Source organism: Dysidea avara, chromosome 4 (genome assembly GCF_963678975.1).
Source record: "Dysidea avara chromosome 4, odDysAvar1.4, whole genome shotgun sequence".
NCBI lineage: Eukaryota > Metazoa > Porifera > Demospongiae > Dictyoceratida > Dysideidae > Dysidea > Dysidea avara.
In genome coordinates this window covers 29,528,403-29,549,426 of record NC_089275.1, presented here as the reverse complement: position 1 = coordinate 29,549,426, position 21,024 = coordinate 29,528,403, and the positions used below count along the sequence as shown (strand labels likewise).

General features: G+C 38.1%; 5 protein-coding genes across 5 annotated transcripts in view; 4 read left to right on the top strand and 1 right to left on the bottom strand.

Annotated features, from left to right (window-relative positions):
• Positions 1 to 9,032, bottom strand: part of LOC136254618 (uncharacterized) — a 248,088-nt gene extending 239,056 nt beyond the window's left edge. Inside the window, exon 1 of the mRNA XM_066047362.1 lies at positions 8,798 to 9,032. The gene's annotated coding sequence lies outside the window, so the exon portion shown is untranslated. The remainder of the gene's footprint in view (positions 1 to 8,797) is intronic.
• LOC136254643 (uncharacterized) overlaps positions 1 to 11,596 on the top strand; it is a 217,115-nt gene extending 205,519 nt beyond the window's left edge. Inside the window, exons 10-11 of the mRNA XM_066047397.1 lie at positions 10,716 to 10,770; positions 11,534 to 11,596. Of these exons, the coding sequence (XP_065903469.1) occupies positions 10,716 to 10,769 (54 nt within the window). The 3' untranslated portion in view covers position 10,770; positions 11,534 to 11,596. The remainder of the gene's footprint in view (positions 1 to 10,715; positions 10,771 to 11,533) is intronic.
• Positions 11,597 to 15,542: 3,946 nt separating this feature from the next.
• On the top strand, positions 15,543 to 18,333 carry LOC136253741 (uncharacterized). Its single transcript, XM_066046398.1, has 2 exons — positions 15,543 to 17,068; positions 17,133 to 18,333. The coding sequence occupies exons 1-2, from the start codon at positions 15,543 to 15,545 to the stop codon at positions 18,331 to 18,333; spliced, it is 2,727 nt and encodes a 908-aa protein (XP_065902470.1).
• Positions 18,334 to 18,434: 101 nt separating this feature from the next.
• LOC136253740 (uncharacterized) lies at positions 18,435 to 20,027 on the top strand. Its single transcript, XM_066046397.1, has 2 exons — positions 18,435 to 18,731; positions 18,804 to 20,027. Exons 1-2 carry the CDS (start codon positions 18,435 to 18,437, stop codon positions 20,025 to 20,027), a joined length of 1,521 nt encoding a protein of 506 aa, XP_065902469.1.
• Positions 20,028 to 20,034: 7 nt separating this feature from the next.
• On the top strand, positions 20,035 to 21,024 carry LOC136253739 (uncharacterized). Its single transcript, XM_066046396.1, has one exon. The coding sequence runs from the start codon at positions 20,035 to 20,037 to the stop codon at positions 21,022 to 21,024; it is 990 nt and encodes a 329-aa protein (XP_065902468.1).

Sequence of the window (21,024 nt, the reverse complement as noted above, 5' to 3'; positions counted from 1 at the left end):
TGCAATTGGTTCCATTTTATTGCTTCTTTATTGCCTATAGTAACAAAGGAGTGGACAGCCAAAGTTTCTGCCTTTTATGATGAGTAGTCTTGGAGTTATAGTGCCAAACAGTTGTAACAGCAATAAACTTAAAATTTGTACACAAAGAATGTGGTAAATAAATTTTGGGTTCTTTATCAGATCATAATTCGCAAGCCATGAAGATGGGACTTAGCTCAATCTGTTCAACGTGAATGGCAAATCCAGTGCTTTATCTACATTCTTCCGTGTGCACAGAGAGAAGACCATTCCAACTAAAAAAATGATAACAATATTGACCGCTGAGCAAAAACTGGTTGTTTTTGCTAAATTCCATTTTGTCATAAAACCGTATTGAAATCCACTGGGTAAAAATAGGCATGCTACATGAAATATTTACACACACTTTAGTCGCATTCGTACGCACTGAAATTAAGTTCAAAATCAATCATTGTTTTGTGTTTGCACAGCAAAAGATACATGAGCTGTGTAGGCATTTATTTACGATGTGGATAAAAACAATGTTCACCATTATTGTTTCTTGGTTGGAATGGCCTTCTTCTTTGTCAACATGGAAGAGTACAGGGAAAGCACTATACCTTGATTGATTCGTCAGTTCATTGTTGCTGTACAATCAAGTTTATCACTGTCCCAGTGTCAAGCACTAAAACTCCAAGACCATTCATCACAAAAGGCTGAAACTTTGGCTGTCCACTCTTTTGTTACTATAAATTACAGCGATGCAATAAAATTGAATTCGAGGAAAGTGTAAAAATGGTCAGTTTTTGCTCAGCAGGTCACATATAAACTTCAGCATCAAATAAGCATCCACAATTCACATGTCACTTTCTGTAGGAACACATTTTTCTCTCCATGAATGGGAAAATCTAATGGTCTACAGGTTTTGCTAAATTGAGCTTTATATCACAGTGTACACAGAAGCAATTAAAATGTGTGCAAAATTTTATGCGGCATGCGTATTTTTACTGAATACATTTAGCATATAATACATATTTTGAAAAAAGACAGGTTTTTCCTCAGCACGTTATATAGTCACATATGGCATAATACAATATTTCTTATTTTCCTTTATAAGTGATCTTCAACTGCTACCAACACAAGTGCCAACATTGTGTCTAAAATATACTTCATCTTATATGACATTCGCACATTCACAAAAATACATGCAAGTTCCAATACCTACTAATTACAGAGAGCTTGCACTCTCTAGTGCTGTATGCAAAATTAAACCTCTAACATGAGTGGTTTATCAATATGTGACCTAATCAGGGAAAACCAGTCTGATCACCTATTGAGAAATGCCAGTTTTAGTATTTAGTGCATTGTAGCTCACCAATGCGTGTACCAAATTTTCACACATTTACACCAATTCCTTACCTTTTAGAGCATCCACAGGACAAGTAACCAACAGCTCAATTTCCTATCATCTTTACTCGACACTGAACTGTATCAGGAAAGCTCCAATAGGGGATGGTGGACAGGAGGTGGAGGGGAGGGCAAAAGGTTATTACAAAATGAAAGAGGAATGCATAGAGATGATTAGGCCAAATTATGTTATCAAAACTGGCTAAAATATCAGCACAAGTCTTTATTTTATTCAGCACCACTGAACTGTACAGCCACATACATCCATCCCCAGGCTGGCCAGAGCTGGTCCTAGACCACTCATATGACTTGACATCGTGTTTGGGAAAAGCAGCCAGCATAAGCAGACCACTCAAGTCTGGCAAAATTTTGATTATGAAATTTGGTAGTTTACTTTGTGTTCTTGGTAAAAGCCAACTCTGCTGTCATAGACAATAAGACCAGTTTATTCAGATCCAGTCACATTTGAACACCAACATGTTACATGCTGCAGTTAATAAACATACTCACCATGTACTATATGGTATGATATATAGTGTACGTAGCTATATCATGTAGTATGACAGTAACTGCATATTAGGGATCATGGAGGTTTGCACTTTCTCACAAAAAAATATTGGCCAGAAACCAGCCTCACAATACCTTCATGGCACCTTGGCAGTATTGGTCAAGAATAAAGCTCTTTAGGTTCAACCAAAAACACTTCCAATAGGTCGTTATGATATTTTGGAATTTTCTACTGACTGGCTGGCTGGTTGACTGACTGACTGACTGACTGACTAACCGACTGACTGACTTACTAATTCCTTCAGACAAGGATAATTCAATAATGGCTAAGACTATAGGATTCTGTATTTTTCGTAGTAGCCAGATTGATTGTGGAGGTGCTTCTCAAACTGTTTTTTTTTTTTTTTTTGTAATGCTGTGAAATGGGCTGAACATAGCTGAAAATGAAGCATAATCTTCACTTCATTTTTTCAACTGATAATTGATGGATGGGGTGCGCATTCACATGATAACATTAAGTGTGGCACCATTCTTTCTTTTGATATGGTATGTGTGGTTCACCAATCATAACGGTGTTACAAAAAGTAAACAGATAAGTACAAGGAATTTTAAGTATGACTAGGGATCATAGAAATAAAAAAAACCATAACTGAATTAGGGATAAAAGTCCACTACTATATCTTCAGGAGTAGGCATGTTTCATTATTAATTTTATTTCTACAATCCCTTAAAATTCCTTGTTTATTTACTTGTTTTTTTTTGTAACATCATTATGACTGGTATAAACCTGTGCATACCACATCAAAAGAAAGAATGGCACTAGACTTAGCATTTTCATCTGATCACATGTCCCATTTATCAATAATATTATTAAAATAGTGAATTGGCTATTTTGTTTCATTCTTAGCTATTCTCAGCCCATTACACAGCATTACAAACCAAGAACACTACAAGAAGAACCTCTGAAATGAATTCAGTCACCACAGAAAACTCCTGTTACAACATAGGGAAACCATCATGCACTATACCAGCCATGATAGAGTTGACAGCAAGGACACAATAAAGGCAAACGTAAGTCTATGATACACAAATTGTACATACTGTGGCATGCCAAAAGGAACCTGTGGGCTGAAGCAACATTGAACAGTGAAAAAATCAAGCCTGTAACCTTAGTTACTATTGAGTTATGCTTGTCTGAAGGCATTATCAGTCAGCCAGTAAATCAGTGAATCAGTCAACCAGTAGAAAATTCCAATGAATGAAAAAATATAAAATTCACAACAACCCATTAGAAGAGTTTATGGGCTGTAACTGAAGGCACTTTTGCACCAATGCCAAGGCACCATGAAGGTATTGTGAGGTTTGTTTTTGTGAGAAAGTACAAAAGTACAAACCTCTGTGATCCCTAATAATAAATAGTACTACTGTACAAGGTAGCTATAGTGGCCTGTAAACTGTACCAACTCATAATTTATAGTTTCAACTGGATTCCAGTGATTGTTAACTACATTACCACTGCTCCATATACTATTCTGAGTGCCAAAATATACAATCCTGTAGAGATACAGAGCAGAGATACAGAGCAGAATAATCTTTCCTTTAAAATGCTCAGGGATATTTGAATAACATATGGTAAAGCTCATGTGAATGTTGTACAAGAGTAACACTGAAAGTATTTCACATGAAATGAATAGACCCTGCAAGTAGAGGAATAGGACTCAATACATATTTTAGTGAAATTTTACCATCATTATTTTTATAATGCATACCATATGTGACCGGATTTCACATAACAAGGCTTCCACACACACAAAATCAAACTTACGTTTTACCAGAAATGGATTGCTGGCCTAATACACTATCATATTCCACACTGTACTTCCTTCAGGACTAGCAAGTCTGGTTTCTGTGGCAGCTTTCTTCCGACCCTATCAAAGCCACGAGTGGGAGATTGGTGCCATTGAATGGCCATGGCTTTGTGATAATGGTGTGTAGTGAGCTGGGACTTCACAGAAAGCTTGCCAATAGTGCTCTCAGTCAATTTGGAGTGATTTGAGGGCCATGGAGGGCCATGGAGAGCCCAAACTTGGCCTCTGGATTCCAATCGTCTTCTTGCTTCATTTTATACCCCTATATTGAGCCCACCTACCGCCCCCCACCCTCCCACTCTATTACTACCACCTGTGATATTATTACCCACTCGAGAAAAGCTGCCCAAAACAGGGCTAATTTTGAGTATCAGAAATGTATACACCCACTCAGTGATAGCTAGTAAATAGATGCATACTTGGTGCAAATTGTGTTTGCACAGCTGTAGGCACTGGGAAGTTGATTACTTAAAATCGCCATATCTCCTAACGAAGCTTTGTGCGTCGAAGCCGGGTTTTGTCAAATTCAGTCACATATGCTTACTATATACACACCCACATAGCATGGACTGCACGGAGCTATACTAGCTATAGTATGGTTTTAGTATGGCTTTGTTATTGTGATGATGTAAGTGCATGTTCTTATAAGTGACGTGGATATTCATAGTCTGGGAATACCTAGAACTGGTCTCTGGTAGCTATATGGTTGCATAGAAGGAATTCGAAGTGTGGCTGTATGAATAGCATTTTAACATATAAATTTATAGATGTACATGCAATCTAAAGCCTAAGGCCCCTTTTTTGGAGCTCGGAGGCCCCCTCAGGCCTGAGGCCCTAGGCAGGCTGCCTACCCTGCCTAAGGTTAAGGCTGGCTTTGTGTAACTGTGAGACATGGCACAGTCTTCATGCGCATTATTAGTCCTATCCCAATAAGATTTACCTACCCCTATAATATATGAGTGACACATAGACACTAATGCTGGGTCACTAGGTAGCAACAGCAAAAATGCTTTGGTTGTGACATAATATAGGAGCTATGTGTGTGGTTGTGCATAAACGACATAAAATTAATTAATGATAATTATGAGTAATTTGTAGCAATCAAAGTTCATCCAAACTGCAAAAACTAAAACTGTGAAGGTAGCAGTATAAAAAAACATATATATATATATATAGACTTTGAAGTGGCTGCATGTGAAATCCTTTATTGATAGGTGCTTTAGTAACTAAATGTGTCAATTACCAAGTATATCTCAAGAATCAAAACTTTTGGTGATGATATCAAAAGCAATCAACTAAGTTATTTACCTACTCTAAGGTGTTTGATATTTGAAAATGTGGTCAAGGTGATATACACAACCAAAACTTAAATCACATGTAACTTGGCCATTTACCTTACAGCACAGCTGTGGAATAGTTAGCTACATATATATGTAGCATTTCAATATGGTTTGCTGTTTGTTGTTTTAGTTGGTTTGTTGGTTTGGTTTGCTCCCTTTAGTGCTCGCTCCCTTTGACAATGATTTGATGAGACAAAATAATATAGCTTACCCACTCCACTAAGCATGGTTTTTACTGACCGCTATAGCTAGCTATTTATTAATTTATCTAATTTGTCAAAATGACAGGGTGGCACCAAAAGGCATAGCCTGTACAAGGGTGCATCCCTCAACATACATACATAACAAGACACAGAATAGGAACAGTACAAAACATAACTATAACACAAAGCTATTCATTAATCGTGGACATTCTTCATAGGCTGTTGATATTTAGCCGGTCATTGCTTTTTTTCAAAAAACTTAGAAAAAATTGTGACACAAAAAGGTATAAGAAATGAAGAAAAAAGTGTGATGCGACCGAGGCTCGAACTCATGCATCCAGGTTTGGAGTACCCATGCTCTACCACTGTACCATGCACCAGTGGTTGCTGGCTATTCCTCTTGTTTTTGTACTATTTAAATGTTACAAATGGGTCATTCCATGCAAGGAATTTAGGGTCACCTCTCGGATTTTGATGAAACTTGGTGTGTTTGTAGTACCTATGGTGCTTATCACTCATGCACATTTTTAGCTCCATACACCCCATAGTTTCTGATTTATGACCACAAATATTTTGAATATTTCATGAAAAAATGGTCTATCTCTAGTTACAAAATCGACTGTAACTTCACACTGTGTAAATACTTTTAAACACAACTTTCACTGATGGAAGACTATTGATCAACCTTTCCAGTGATCCTTAAATTATGGGATATCTACTTAATTATGGTTCAAAAATACTTTATTGAAAACTTTAATCCTTTATATTTCAAGAAAAGCTGTTTGAAATTCTTCAAAATTTTTGTGAATAATGATTGGATCATGGTCTATGTTTGATAAAAGTTTTGTCGTGGGACCACAATGGGCTCAAGAGATATAATGAATTATGTCGTGGTGTGCAGTGGAATTTGTAGTCTATTATTACTGTAAGGGAGTGTACACCTCCAATAACCACTCACAACAAGGCCATGCCAAATTTGTCTTACAGAGTGAGGTATCTAGATACAGTGCAACCTGTATTAGTGACCACCCGTATTGAAAGATCATCTATGTGCTGCAGTTAATTTATACTGGACATTAATGTATAGCACCAAAGCATCAACCCTTTCTAGCAAATCCAAAAATTGTCCTTATTAGACAGATTGACTTTAAATTACAAATCTGACCACCACGTGTCCATAAACATATCATGTGAATGTTGTACCATCTCTTCAGCTTTATCAAGTTGAATCCCACTGTAGTGGACTTAGCCCTATTTAAGTTGTGTATGTGACTGCATACTTATGTATAAAAGAACTCCTCAAAAGGGATACCTGCACACCTTGATAACCAGGATGTCTGTTTATATTCCCACTCTAGTGGTGTACATACCTTTGAACCAAGATGCTTCTGTGATCTTTGTAATATGAGCACTTTATTATGGTCCTAGGAATGAAGGGGTTTTACCCATATACATACATACATTACTTGCACTTCAATATGTGAAATTAATTTATAATTACTTTATATTTGTGACCACTTTGAAGATCAAGACAAAAATTCACACACATACTCACGCAATAGATAAACATGTTGACAACATTTTCATGTGTACTCATTTTCCTATACTGATCTTCAAAGCATAAATGCAAAATACTTTGAAAAACCATTAATTTAGTAATTGCAGTACTATAAATCACACATGAGCAAGTGTTAATAATAATAAAAAATTCTTGGTACAAGTAATGCATCTACTGTACTGCATACAATATTCCCTGGACCATTGATAAAGTGTTCATTTTTTAGAAACCACAGACTTCTTCGGTACAAATGTACATACTTTTATAAAGTGAGATCATGAATGGCTATCAACAGACCGGGTATCCTTTTTGAGGAGGTCTATTGTACTTATGCAACCATGTACGTAACTTGAATTATGCAGTGTGGGGCTACATATGTAAGTACAATATGGCAGGATTAGACTTAATAAATAAGGTATTTCTGAAGAGATGGTACCACATTTACATGTTTATGGATATATGGTGATCTTATTTAAAGTCCACCTTCCAATAAGGACCGTTTTTGGATTTGCTAGAAAGGGATGATGCTTTGGTGATATACATTGATATCCAATTAAAGAAATATAAATCAATTGCAGCACATGGGTGGTCTTTCAATACAGGTGGTCACTAATACAGGTTGCACTGTACCTAGACACCTTCACTCTGTAAGGCAAACTTGGCATGGCCTTGTTGTGAGTGGTTATTGGAGGTGCACACTCCCATACAGCAATAATAGACTACAAATTCCACTGCACACCACAACATAATTTATTATATCTCTTGAGCCCATTGTGGTCCTACAAAATTGAAGAATTTCAAACACCTTTTTTTGAAATATAAAGGACAAAAGTTTTCAATAAAGTATTTTTGAACCATAATTAAGTAGATATCCCATAATTTAGGGATCACTGGAAAGGTAAATCAATAGTCTTCCATCAGTGAAAGTTGTGTTTAAAAGTATTCACACAGTGTGAAGTTACAATCGATTTTGTAGCTAGAGATAGACCAATTTTTCATGAAATATTCAAAATATTTGTGGTCATAAATCATAAACTACAGGGTGTATGGAGCTAATAATGTGCATGAGTGATAAGCACCGTAGGTACTTATCACTCACCGCAGCTACTTAGCACTCAAAAGGTTGGCCAATGTCTTATAAAACTGAGTAGTAGCATCACCCATTCCACCAGTAGTGGTGAAAATTAAAGGAGTAAATGAGGCATTCTTTACTTCATGAACCCGTTGTTGGTATTCACGTCTCTTTTCCTTATCGTGATGTCAGTATGCAGAGTTTAGGGGTTGATTTGAGGGTGCACTAGGGTTAAAAATTCTGACATCAAAGTATGACCTCTCAAATCGTCCTCCCCAAAAACCATTAGCTGCAATGTCAAGCCTTGTGTTATCATCATGGTTCGCTGCTTTTTATTTAAGGGTCTCACCAGATAAAGGCTGAAGGGGGGTTCGATGAAACATTGTTACAGACCTCGGAAAGTAAATTGTATCAGTAAATTGGCAGTTAGATTACACACTTCATTATGTCTCAGAGAAGGAAGCCCGCCCTTTGGACAAGATAGAGCATGTTCCATGGTAAAAGAGTGATCACAGGCACAGGAAGTAGGGTAGGCAGATGGTAGCCAATGATAGCAAAGTGCAATTGCATCACGAAAAGCAGTTTTATGAAGCACAAAGTTATGCGACTTCAATGGAAGACAAGAGACTCTGAGCCAATTGGATGCACCCTTCTCCTGAGCCAACTTGACTGAGGAACGCATGCTAGTTTGATACTCGAGTTATATAGGTGACACTTCCTAATGTTTGTAACAAACGACCGACTAAATTTGCACCGTGACCGGTGACCGGCTAAATCGATACACTTCGTTCTTCATAACATTCCAGTATACGTAGTCCTATCAGTAATAAAACTTGACAACTCACTTGTAGTTAGCTAACTACTGTAGTTTTTCCGTAAGCAATCACTGGCGGTAGCGTAGTCTGCCTTCTCCAGCCGTCTGTTAGCTACACCTCAGCGTTGAAACCGGGTCACATTCACTACCAGATACAGTGCATGAAATTGCCATGAAAATAACCATGAAATACCAATGAAAATACCTATGGTTTATCCCATGAATTTTAACGTTTCATGGGTACTGCACCCATGAAATCTCTGCAATGCCATGAATTTACCGTAAAAATCTGATCTGGAGATGCATTTCATGGCCCATGAAACAACCCATACTATACCATGAATTGACTTTCATGGTACATTTCATAGGGGCGATTTAACATTTCATGGAAAAAACATAGACGTTTCATGGCATACTTCTCTGGTAGTGATTTTCTCCGGGTCACATTTTCTCCGGGTCAGACCCGGTTTACAAATTATCCAGGTCTGACCCGGATTGGATCACGTGAGACACGAAATTGTTCGTTTGACGACGTGGAAACTCATAAACGCTATCGCGTAGCTCTTTCGTGAGCCACGCCCACTTATCGCGCTACCAACATACGCTCAGCCTGAGGTGTAGCTATTTTTAGCAGGTGATGACCTTTTTTTTTTTTTTTGGTCTTCAACCTACAGCTAGGTTGAAGTTGCAATATTTACTCAACACTAATCGAACGCTCAAAACGTAGTCTCGTTCGCTCGCTCAAGACTAGCCAAAACATAGCTCTTATCGCACGCCTCGGCTTTAATTAATCCGGGTCAGTGGGTCATCCGGGTCAGCAGTAGTGACCCGGTTTCAACGCTGCTACACCTGTAGGCTGAATCTAAGTCTACAAACACCTTCGCACGTGCGTCACAGTAGTTAGCTAGTCCTGTTTAGTCTAGCTATCTCTCTAAACTCGCTCTAAATAGAACAGCTGTCCAGAGTAATATTCCTAGTCGCCGTACTAATGCAATTGAAGAGCTGGGCGGCGCCGTCGCCGGCTTTATGGTTCAAGACAAATGTACAGGAAATAAATAAGGGGCCTAGACACAGCAGTATATTATATTAAGGAGCTTTAAAACAGCTGTAACCCTGGCAAGGTAAACACACACATACAAAAAAAGAAAACACACATTATAGCTAGCTACATCAACTATTAGTTAAATTTATTTTTTTTATTCCTGCCTTCACCCCCAGCACAAAAGGCATGTGTGCTGGACACAACTGATACAAACAATAATGGGAATATTTAAAAGTCTCTGGGGCCACTAGCAAGGCCCAGTTCTGGTGAAGCATCAGATGATCTTTAAGAGATGGAACGGCTTCCCCGGATGCACATAGTTGCAGATCTTAAAAGAGAAAAGAGAACATATCAGACAATTCAATGTATTTTAATGTCATTCAGCTACAGTATGAAAATGTACTGTTTGTTCAATTAGAATTTTAAAAATAAAATTGATTCTACAAAAACCTGTTAATTTTAGCAACTTTTATATGCTCAGCTGTATAGCACGTATATCATATAGGGAGTGGGTGGGTGGGTGGGTGGGAGGGTGCGGAGGGGAGGGGCGGTGGGCCGCCCACGTGCAAGAAGTGGTTGACACACGTGCAAGAAGTGGTTGACAGTGAAAAAACAGTGTATAAGTATCATACAACTGTTTAAATATATACGTTCTTTGATATTGTATATGCATTAGTTTGCCAGTGATAGTTATAAACGGCGAAAAGAATGTAATGAATTTCCCGCCCACGCCCAATTTGCGCCTTCGTTAAAATGGCCTTGCTCAAAGACGATTAAATGTCTATGACATAGTTTTCTGTATAAATACTTTGGTTTGTTTATCATGCTGTAATATTGTGCTGCTGTGTTATGCTATAATACTATTAATGCTTATATTATTTAATGATGTTTGTTTCTATTACTTTAGTGCACGGTGGGAGGTGGAAGCGTCCATGATGATGATTGGGCTATGTGCAAATAAGGTGAGTGTATGCTTTGTAAAAAGAAGCCCACGTAGCTGTGTAGGGCTCATCTTCTGTACAGATCAGCTTCTGTATAGTCTTTCATTATTTTATTTTTCCCGAGGGGTAGCCAACGCCCACGCAAAACACAGAAATGGTGTACCAGAGGGGTTGCCTACGCCCACACAAAGCACCCAACTGGCGTGTACGAGACTCCCAATCTTTATGTATTTTTAAAAGCATTTAGAGATATTGCTAACTAGTAACTATCTGTACAGTTGTTGATCTACATCTTGTTCTAGTTATTCATGATCGAACATTGTCTACTTTGTTAAACTCACTTTCTCCATTATTTTTACATGATTTTGGATTTAGGATTTGGTTTCTAATATATTTGTGTATTTCTAATTGGATTTCTCACATAGCATACAAGAGTCCCGAGGCATTGGCTACCCCTCCCTTTTTACCAAAAGCCAGTTCATCTCTAGTTGACAAAGATAGTGTGACCATCTAATTATGATATTACAAACTAAATTAAACTCTTGATCACAGATACACATTTCCCTTGTTGCTATATGTGGCACACCACAAAATTAACCAATGTAAACAACCATTATCATACCTTGTAGTGTTTTATTTTTATGTGAATATGTAGTGAAGTGTGTGTGTGTGTGTGTGTGTGTGTGTGTGTGTGTGTGTGTGTGTGTGTGTGTGTGTGTGTAGTGTGTGCGTGATAAAGATTTTTTTAAATTCACCAATTTAAATGTGACTGTTTTTTCCACAGGTTTATACGTTGGAGAACTGCAAACAAATAACTTGAAATTTTTATAATGACCATTTTTCAAAATATTTATTTTATTACATGTACAAAATACAAAGATGTATCACGTGATCAAAAAAGTTATTAGCATGATGTACAAGGACTATTGACCATTGAAAAGTTGATGAATTAAACATTCAAGAACGGAATACTTCTCCATTGCAACTCGCCCACGCAATATAGCGCGCGCGTCATTAATAATCAGTGCTCAGCCAGGGTATGCGACTATTGGATTGAGATGGTGATTTTTATAAAATTATTTGTACCGTGTAAAACGTTCGTCACGAACGGTATAGCTAGCTGAAGTATTCAAGAAAGGATAGATCTAGCCTGGTATAACCTGGAATCGTTAAAAAGTTCGCGCCTGGATTGTTGGGGTGAGCAAATATTTTCGTTGCCAATGGTTCTATGTGTAATGTTAAATCCTCTACTTTGTACCATGAAGAAGGCCGTATTAAGCTGTTACATTTGACGTGAAAGTAGATGTCATGCTGGCCATTCCTTCTAGAACCAGGAAAAGGATTAAAAGTTATCTGACGCTCCATAACAGAGCCTTGAAAACCTGCTTCCAGTGTAGACGCGTGTATCTTGCCAATAAAATTTTTTTTATTAAAAGTCGCTTAATTGTTGGATATGCAAACGATAACAAGCAACGAAGCCACGCAAGAGTGCTGCTGTAGGTCATGGTGTTGCGTTTGGATAGTAAATCAGCTAAACGGCGATAAAAAGTGACTGCTTCCTTTCCCATATCCCCAGTTGTTGAAAAAACTAAAGGAGTGAAAGATGCCAACTCCACCTCACGGACACGGTCACCATATTCCCTCTTCTTCTGTTGCTCATGACGTCTATATATACAGATGGAATAGAAGCATTGCGGTAGCTCTGTGAATTTGGATGAAACACCCTTATATCAAAAAAGGCACTTTGCCGCCACCCCCAAATCTACGAGCGTGAATATCAGCTCTGGCATCATCTTGTTGGTTGGCAGACTGAGGAGTATCTAAATACTTAGGACTTACATTAGACAGTAAACTTACTTTCAACAAGCATATTGAGTGTATCTGTAAAAGAGCTAACTCTGCCCTAGCATTTATAAGAAGAAACACTCATTTCTGTCAGAGGAATATTAGAGCTGATGCTTATTGTACATATGTCAGACCAATTTTGGAGTACGCAGCTTTTTTTTGGTCCCCCTATACCAACATTAACATTAACAAATTAGAATCTGTTCAAAGGAGAGCTGCTAGATATGTGATGTCTGATTTTAACAGATACAGCAGTGTTGGTGAAATGTTATCAACTTTACAGTGGGACAGCTTGAAGAAAAGACAAGATATTCAGTCTCTATGTGTCCTTTATAAAATCTTAAATGGTTTAATAGATGTTTCACTCCCAGAATGTATGATTAAAAACTCTCTTATCACTAGAGGTCACAACAAAAGATTTGTTACAATATCTTCAACAGTTAATAGCTATAAGTACAGTTTTTTTCCACGAGTAGTCCCTCAGTGGAATGCTTTACCAAGTGTCACTGTCAATGCACCAACTCTACAACAATTCTCTACACTTGTACACTAGTGATCTCTTCAATTACTTAATTACTTATCCTTAATTAATTTACTTACTTAATTACTTATACTTAATTAATTTACTTACTTATTTACTTACATTCTAATTTAATTTGTAACTAATCATTGTACTATGCTCATGCATATGAGTCTTACAATTATAAAATATATAATAAAGTATTCACTTCTCCACTGAGAGATTGAAGAGGTGGCTCGATGGCAACGTCATTACAAACCTTAGACAGTAACTCAGCTGTGATGTCACGTAAATCATTATGACGTACGAATGTTAAGCCACCATGTCGACATATCATGGCATGATTAGTAGAAAATTGGCACCACAAACACAGTGACTAGGAGTATTCAGTAAATTTCAACCATAACGCAGGTGGAGTGCATCCCAGAACTCCTGTTTAGTTAAATTAATTAGTTTAACAGATCTGTCAGATCCCACAGTTCTGAGGAGCGAGCATTGAAGATTCTGTATGAGTTGCAGAATATTGAAATTCTGGCAGCTAGATCAAACAATGGCTAAATAGCTCTGTAGCTGTCTTGCATGCACGAGATAGCCACACGAAGCCACCAATCTCAATTGAAACTAGCTGGGCATGCAGGCTGTAATAATGAGCTACACACTGTTAAAATTTAGGTGCTACCATAACACCTATAATTTTCTAAAAATCAAGGGAGGTGTTGTTGCAACACCCTTGAAAATAATAACCACCTTAAGAGGTTTATAGTCACACCCATTGGGTGTTACTATTTTGTAAATTTCCTTAATTGTTCATTGGAACACCCCAAACAGAGGTCTTTCACCTCATGATAGGGTGTAATATTGTGACTGTAATTGCATACAATTACTAACACTCTTAGAAGTGTGGAAAAAACAATTGAATGCAATTAATTTATGGGCCAAGTGATTTATTGGCCCCCATGACAACAGCACCTGTCCTGAACTATCATGCAAGATAAACACCTGCAGTTTAAAGTGGACATAATAGTTACAACAGTGTAAGATTTTACAAAACTGTTACAATTTGCACATCAGGCAAAATCAAATGTCACGGTAGCCACACTACCATAGTAGTGCATGGTTTTGAGCTCAAACTACTTGAGGCTGATTTTAATGGTGCAGGTGGTGTTAAAAGCTCAATGGAATTTTCTGGTCTTGGTAAGGTTGATTGTCTTGGGTTGACAAGAATTGGTGGATGGCCTATTTTAATATTCTGTGTTGATTTTGCTGCATATATTCCGGGTACTAAGGAGCCAGCACAGCTCTGTAACGTCATGCATGTCTGGATTTCAATCATGGTCTATATTTTTCCCACTCCTCTACATCCCACCTTCCACCCTTTGTGAGGTGCCGTGATACTACCTCTGCTACCATAAAAAGTGTATTTGTGTGTACATGATATGCTCTAAATGTGTTAGCGTGCACTCCTGTGGTGTATGTGATGTGTAGATGATAGTTCACATTTGCCTCATTAAATAGCAAATGTGAACTATCATCTCCTACACATTATATACCCCACTCAAGTACATTCTATGCATATCACATTTAGAGCTGACCACATATGCACAAATATGCATTTTATTGTAGTGAGCTAGCTTGCTCATTAAATTCATCACATTTTCTTTCTTATTTGGCAGGAACTCTACAAGTACCTGAAAGGTAATAAATTGATGCATTTCTGGCGTAAATTTCATATGCGTGCCTTGGCAAGTTATAATAGTTTTAAATCTAAACCATTTATCTCAAAACTTCTAATATGTGATTTGGATTCTATTTTCCAAACAATAGTTGCATAAATGTTTTTCCATTGTGCTAAAGGAAACTTATTTACTATGCATGAAGTGCTGCACTTCTGTATGTAGGCAGCATTGATAGTACATTTCATTGATAAGGTGTAATGGGAACACCCTTTGCACCTACAAGGCCACAAGTAAAAGTTTCTTTGGTAGTTATGTTATAAGTACAAATTGCAACTTACATATAAAGTGTAGAAAGACAAGCAAGTAAGTGTATTTGTAATCCTGTTGAATTACTGTATTTCACAGGTCATAATATGTGTGGAATAAAGATAAAAAATAAACTTAGTTGTTGTGAAACAGTCAACATCGAAAGTGCAGATGTAAAGGTTGAATCTGGAAAGTTCTAGAACTTTCTTCAGAATTGTGTATAAATAGATAGTGTAGCATGTACATTTACCTGGTGTTATTGTACTCCTGGTGTGCTGTTGTTATTTTGCTGTTGCTGCTGTATTTTTTACTGCTGTTGATTAAAGAGATTCTTAATCAGATAGACTGTGTATAGTTTCTCTGGAAATAGATTTGGGCTCAGTATCGTGGTCTTTACACCAATTTCTTGGTAGCAGAGGATGGTTGAAGGTTAAAAGCTGATGACTATGGAGACTAATAGTGAGATACTAGAGATGGAGAAAGGTTTAGAACAGCAGCAAGGTAATGAACAGCTTGAAGATAGCATATTAGAGTTAAGACAAGAAAAAGCTAAAGTAAAGAAACTATTTACTAAGGCAAGGCGTAGAACACTACTTTTGATACAAGAAAAAGATGTGACTGTAGAAGTTATTAAGAATGCTTGTGAAGATTTAGATGAGGCTTTGGCAAATGTTATGGACACAATGACTAGGTTAGCAGATGCTTTTAGAGAAAACAGAGATCGTAAAAATGGTGATAAGCTCAGCCAAGAAATAGAAAAGGTTGAGTTAGAGTATAGTAATGCACAAGATCGTGTGCAACACACCTTGGATGAACTGAATAAAGTAGTTAACCTCAACAAGTTAGTCAGGAGATTAGAAGAAGATAGTTTCAAACAGTCAGAGACAATAGCTGATTATAAGACTACAGCCTCAAGGGAAGTATCAAAGTCAGAGGATTTAATAGCACACCAGCAGTCTGAACATGTAAAAGATAATATAAAACACCACCCGGGAGTTGTAAGAGAAGGCAGCATAGTAAAAAGTAAGATTCCCACTGTGTCACTTCACTCGGCAGTGGATCATCAGATTACAGTACCAGAAAGAAGGGCATATTATCCATTGGATGAAGGGACAAGCCAGAATATGGCTGATTCTGCACTGATTGGACAAGACCTGTGGAAACAGTTCAAGAGGGTTAGTATTCCTGTTTTCTCCGGTGATAAAAGAACATACTCAAATTGGAAAGCTGCCTTTTTGGCCTGTGTGGATCAGGCACCAGCCACCCCAGAATACAAACTCCTTCAATTACGACAGTGTTTGGCTGGAGAAGCTTTAAAGACAATTGAAAGTTTGGGACACAGTGCTGGAGCATACCAAGCAGCAAAAGAACGATTAGAGCAAAAGTTTGGGGGTCAGAGAAGACAAATAGCCATATACTTGGAGGAAATTGACAGTTTTAAGCCGGTTCAACCTGGAAATTACAAAGATATTGAAAAGTTTGCAGACCTATTGAATGTTGCTATTGTAAATTTGAAGGAAACACATTATCCTGAAGAGTTAAGGGATGGTATGTTGTATATCAAATTACAAAAGAAATTACCAACTCAAATGCTGGCTGCTTACCATCGTTGGGTGTTTGAAAACTACAGGATTGAAAATGTTGAGGTGTTGCGTGAATGGATAGTTCAGGAGGCAGAATTCCAGATGAGGGCTATAGAAACAGTCCAAGGTTTGTCTACTGGAAGGCACGGAAAGCCAGAGACTAGATCTCATGGTTTTAGAGAACCTCATCAGACCTTTTTTGGGAGGTCAAATGCCAAGCTGGAGTCTGGTGAATCCCAAGGTCAGAGGTCATGTAGAGTTTGTAATAAACAACATGGAACGTGGACATGTGATGAGTTCAAACAGCTATATCCAGAAAAGGTGGGAATGTGCAAAAAGATTAAGACTATGTTTCCGTTGTCTGGGCGAGGGTCACCTGGGCCAATACTGTACACGTACCAGAGTTTGTGGCTTGAATGGTTGCAAAGAGCTTCACCACCGACTGTTACATAGAAATCCAGTTACCTTACCTGATAACGTTGAGGAATCACAGAGAATAGCAACAAACAAAAGATCAACAGTTAAGGTTGATCAGCCACTTACTACTGAGGCATCAAAGTGTACCCAAGAAGAGAGGGTCCCAGTGACAAGAGTGGATTCCCCCAGGGAGGGGGACCAAGTGACATCAACTCAAAATACCACCATGGTTTCTGGAATCTCGAGTAACATTACCTTAAGAACAATACCTGTATTTGTGAGAAATGGGCATAGAAAGTTGATGGTTAATGCTCTCTTGGATGATGTTAGTACTAAGACTTACCTGATTATGGATGTAGCATCAGAGTTGGGATTGAAGGGTAAGCTTCAGAGAATAAATGTAAATGTATTGAATAGCCAGGTTGAAACTTTTGAGATTTCACCAGTTGAGCTTTTGATAGAAAGTTTAGATGGAAATACTACTTTGAAAGTGACTGCACTTACAACAGGTAGAGTTACCGGGAACATGAAAGTTATTGATTGGGTCGAGTGTGCAGGAAGATGGCCACATTTAAGAAATATAGAGTTTCAAAAATTAGGACCTCGACCGATAGTTGATGTGTTAATAGGGCTGGATTGTTCTGATTTACATTTTTCTTTCAGGGATGTACGTGGTGAACCAGGTCAGCCTGTGGCTAGACTTACACCACTTGGGTGGACTTGCATTGGACCTGTCTATGATGAGGGACAGGCTTGTATGACTAATTTTGCTAGAACTTACTTTACCACAGGGGACACTGATGTCAGCAAGATTGAAGCTGTATTACAGAAATTTTGGGAAGTCGACAGTTGTAGTGGAGAAGTGAGTTTCTTATCTCCTCAAGATAAACTGGTGTTAGAAAAGACAAAAAAATCAATTCAATTTGTTGATAGTCATTATAGAATCTCCATACCATGGAAGGGAGATTCAGTGTATCTACCTGACAACTATTCTGTGGCGGTGAATCGTTTGAAGAACTTTGAGAAACGACTGGCAAAGAATCCTGAGGTGGCCAGGTCCTATCAAGAGACCATTAAACAACATTTGGAGAAGGGTTACATCAGGCAAGTTAATCCTTCGGAGAAGTCCCACAGACAGTGGTACTTACTACACTTTGCGATAGTTAAGAAGTCAAGGTTGACAACTAAACCCGCATTGTATTTGATGCTTCTGCTCAATGTGATGGAGTGTCTTTGAATGATGCTATACACCAAGGGCCAAAGTTACAGCAGGAATTATATCAAGTTCTGCTACGTTTTAGAAAGCTCCCAGTAGCTTTGATATGTGATATAGCTGAAATGTATTTACAGATCAAGCTTTATCCACAGGATTGGCCTAGTCACAGGTTCCTGTGGAGAGATTTAAGTTTGGAGGAAGACATAAAGGAGTATGAGTTTGATCGGTTAGTATTTGGTTTAAATTGTTCTCCGTTTTTGGCACAATTGGTGACACAACATCATGCTAAAATTTATCAAGAAAGATACCCTATGGCTTCTGAAATTATATTAAAGTCAACCTATATGGATGATAGTATGACTTCAGTTGTGAGTGAAGATCAGGGAGTCCAACTTTATCAAGAGCTATCTGACCTTTGGGTGGGGGCAGGAATGCATGCCCATAAATGGCTATCAAATTCTGAGGTGGTTCTTAGTTAGATTCCAGTATAGGATAGAATTTATGAGATTGACCTAAACAGTGACCCCTTACCTTCAGTCAAGACACTTAGAGTAATGTGGCTAGCTACGCAGGATGTGTTTATGTTTAATTCAAAAATGATGGAACAAAGGTTTGAGTTAACAAAGAGAAATTTTTTGAAGAAAATTGCAACCTTGTTCGACCCATTGGGTTTTTTGTCCCCTTCTATAATACGAGCAAAAATGTTAATGCAAGAAGTGTGGGTACAAGGTGTAGATTGGGATGAAGAGTTACCACTGGATACATCTACACAAGTGACAACATGGTTCAGAGAATTATCAAGTTTACCAAGTGTTAGAATTCCAAGGTGTTTACAGTTGAGGAAGGAGGTGAGCTCAATTGCAGTGCATGTGTTTGTGGATGCTTCACTGGAGGCTTATGGTGCAGTAGTTTATGTAAGAGTCAAATATCAGGATGGAAGTTTATCGGTACATTTAGTTTCATCCAAGACCAAGGTGGCTCCACTTCAGTCAGTGAGTGTACCACGTTTAGAGCTCATGGGAGCTGTGTTAGGGAGCAGGTTAGCGACATCAATTTCAGATGCTTTAGATATGGAGAAACAATCCTATACTTTCTGGACTGATAGTGCAAATGTTCTATGGTGGATTAGGGGATACAGTAGAACATTTAAGTCATTTGTTGCAAACAGAGTGGGAGAAATACACTCATCCTCTTCTCCTGATCAGTGGCGATATGTTCCAACAAAGTTAAACCCAGCAGATTATTTGACACGTGGAGTTAAACTTATGGAGTTAGTAGAGTTGAGGATGTGGTGGGAAGGTCCAGAATATTTAAAAGAAGATGAATCCCAATGGCCAAGGAATGTTGTTTACAAGAGACATGCATCAGCTGTAGAGGAAGTTAAACAAAAATATACAGTGAAAGAACCATCAGAAGAAAAATCAGCCTTTATGACTACCACAACAAAGATAATTTGGCGATTACAACCAGAACGTTTCTCCAGCTGGAATAAATTAACTAGATTACAAGCCTGGGTTATGAGATTTACAAAAAATTGTCGTTCTCACCAGCATGAAAGATTGTTAGACAAAGGGATAAATTTGGAGGAAATATGGGATGCAGAAAAACTAATTTTGAAGACAACACAGAAAGAATGTTTTAAAGAAGAGTATACAGCCATAGTCGAAAGAAAGAAATTACCTAAAAATAGTAAATTACTCAGTTTATGTCCATGATGGGGTGATGAGATCAGAGGGCCGACTCAAGTATGGTGAATTCCTTCCATATGATGTAAGGTATCCTATTATCCTGCCCAGGAAAAGTTGGATAACCAAACTTATTGTGAGGCATCACCATGAGCTGGGAAACCATAGTGTGGGTACTAACCAGATATTGTCCACTTTATCATCCAAATATTGGATTGTGGCTGCCAGGGAAGCAATCATTGAGTGGGAGAGAGAGTGTGCCATGTGTAAGAGGAAGAAAGCAGAGAGGACAGAGCAAATAATGGCACCTTTACCATTGAATAGGCTGACAACATCCTTGAGGGCTTTTGCAAGAGAGGGAGTAGATTTTGCTGAGCCATTTATCACGGTACAGGGTCGAGGAAAGCGAAGACAGAAACGCTACTTATGTCTTTTCACGTGTCTCACATGCAGAGCTGTTCACTTGGAAATTGCTTATGACTTGGATGTTGATTCTTTTCTAACTGCTTTCAGCCGAATGATTAATAGGAGAGGACTACCAGAGGAGATAATATCAGATAACGGCACTAACTTTGTGGCAGCAGATAAAGAACTCAAGAAGATGACATGTCAAATAGTAAACGATTCGAAGTTCACTTCTGCAATGATTAAAAGAAAGATAAAATGGTCTTTTAATCCTCCCCAAGCCCCACACTTTGGAGGAGTCTTCGAAACGATGATTAAAGCAGCAAAGAGGGCAATCACGGCTATTCTAAGTAACTCAGACATTACTGATGAGGAATTGATGGTGGCTTTTACTGAAGCGGAGTCCTTGATTAATTGCAGACCTTTGACTTATCAATCTGCTAATCCACATGACGACGTACCCCTTACACCGAATCATTTGTTACATGGTCAAATAGGGGGAACTTTCGCTCCTGAAAGTACAAAAGGGGTAGCTTACCATCCACTGAGACGATGGAGAAGAATACAAGAACTTAGTAGACATTTTGGCAACGATGGTTTCATGAATGGATACCAGGTCTGA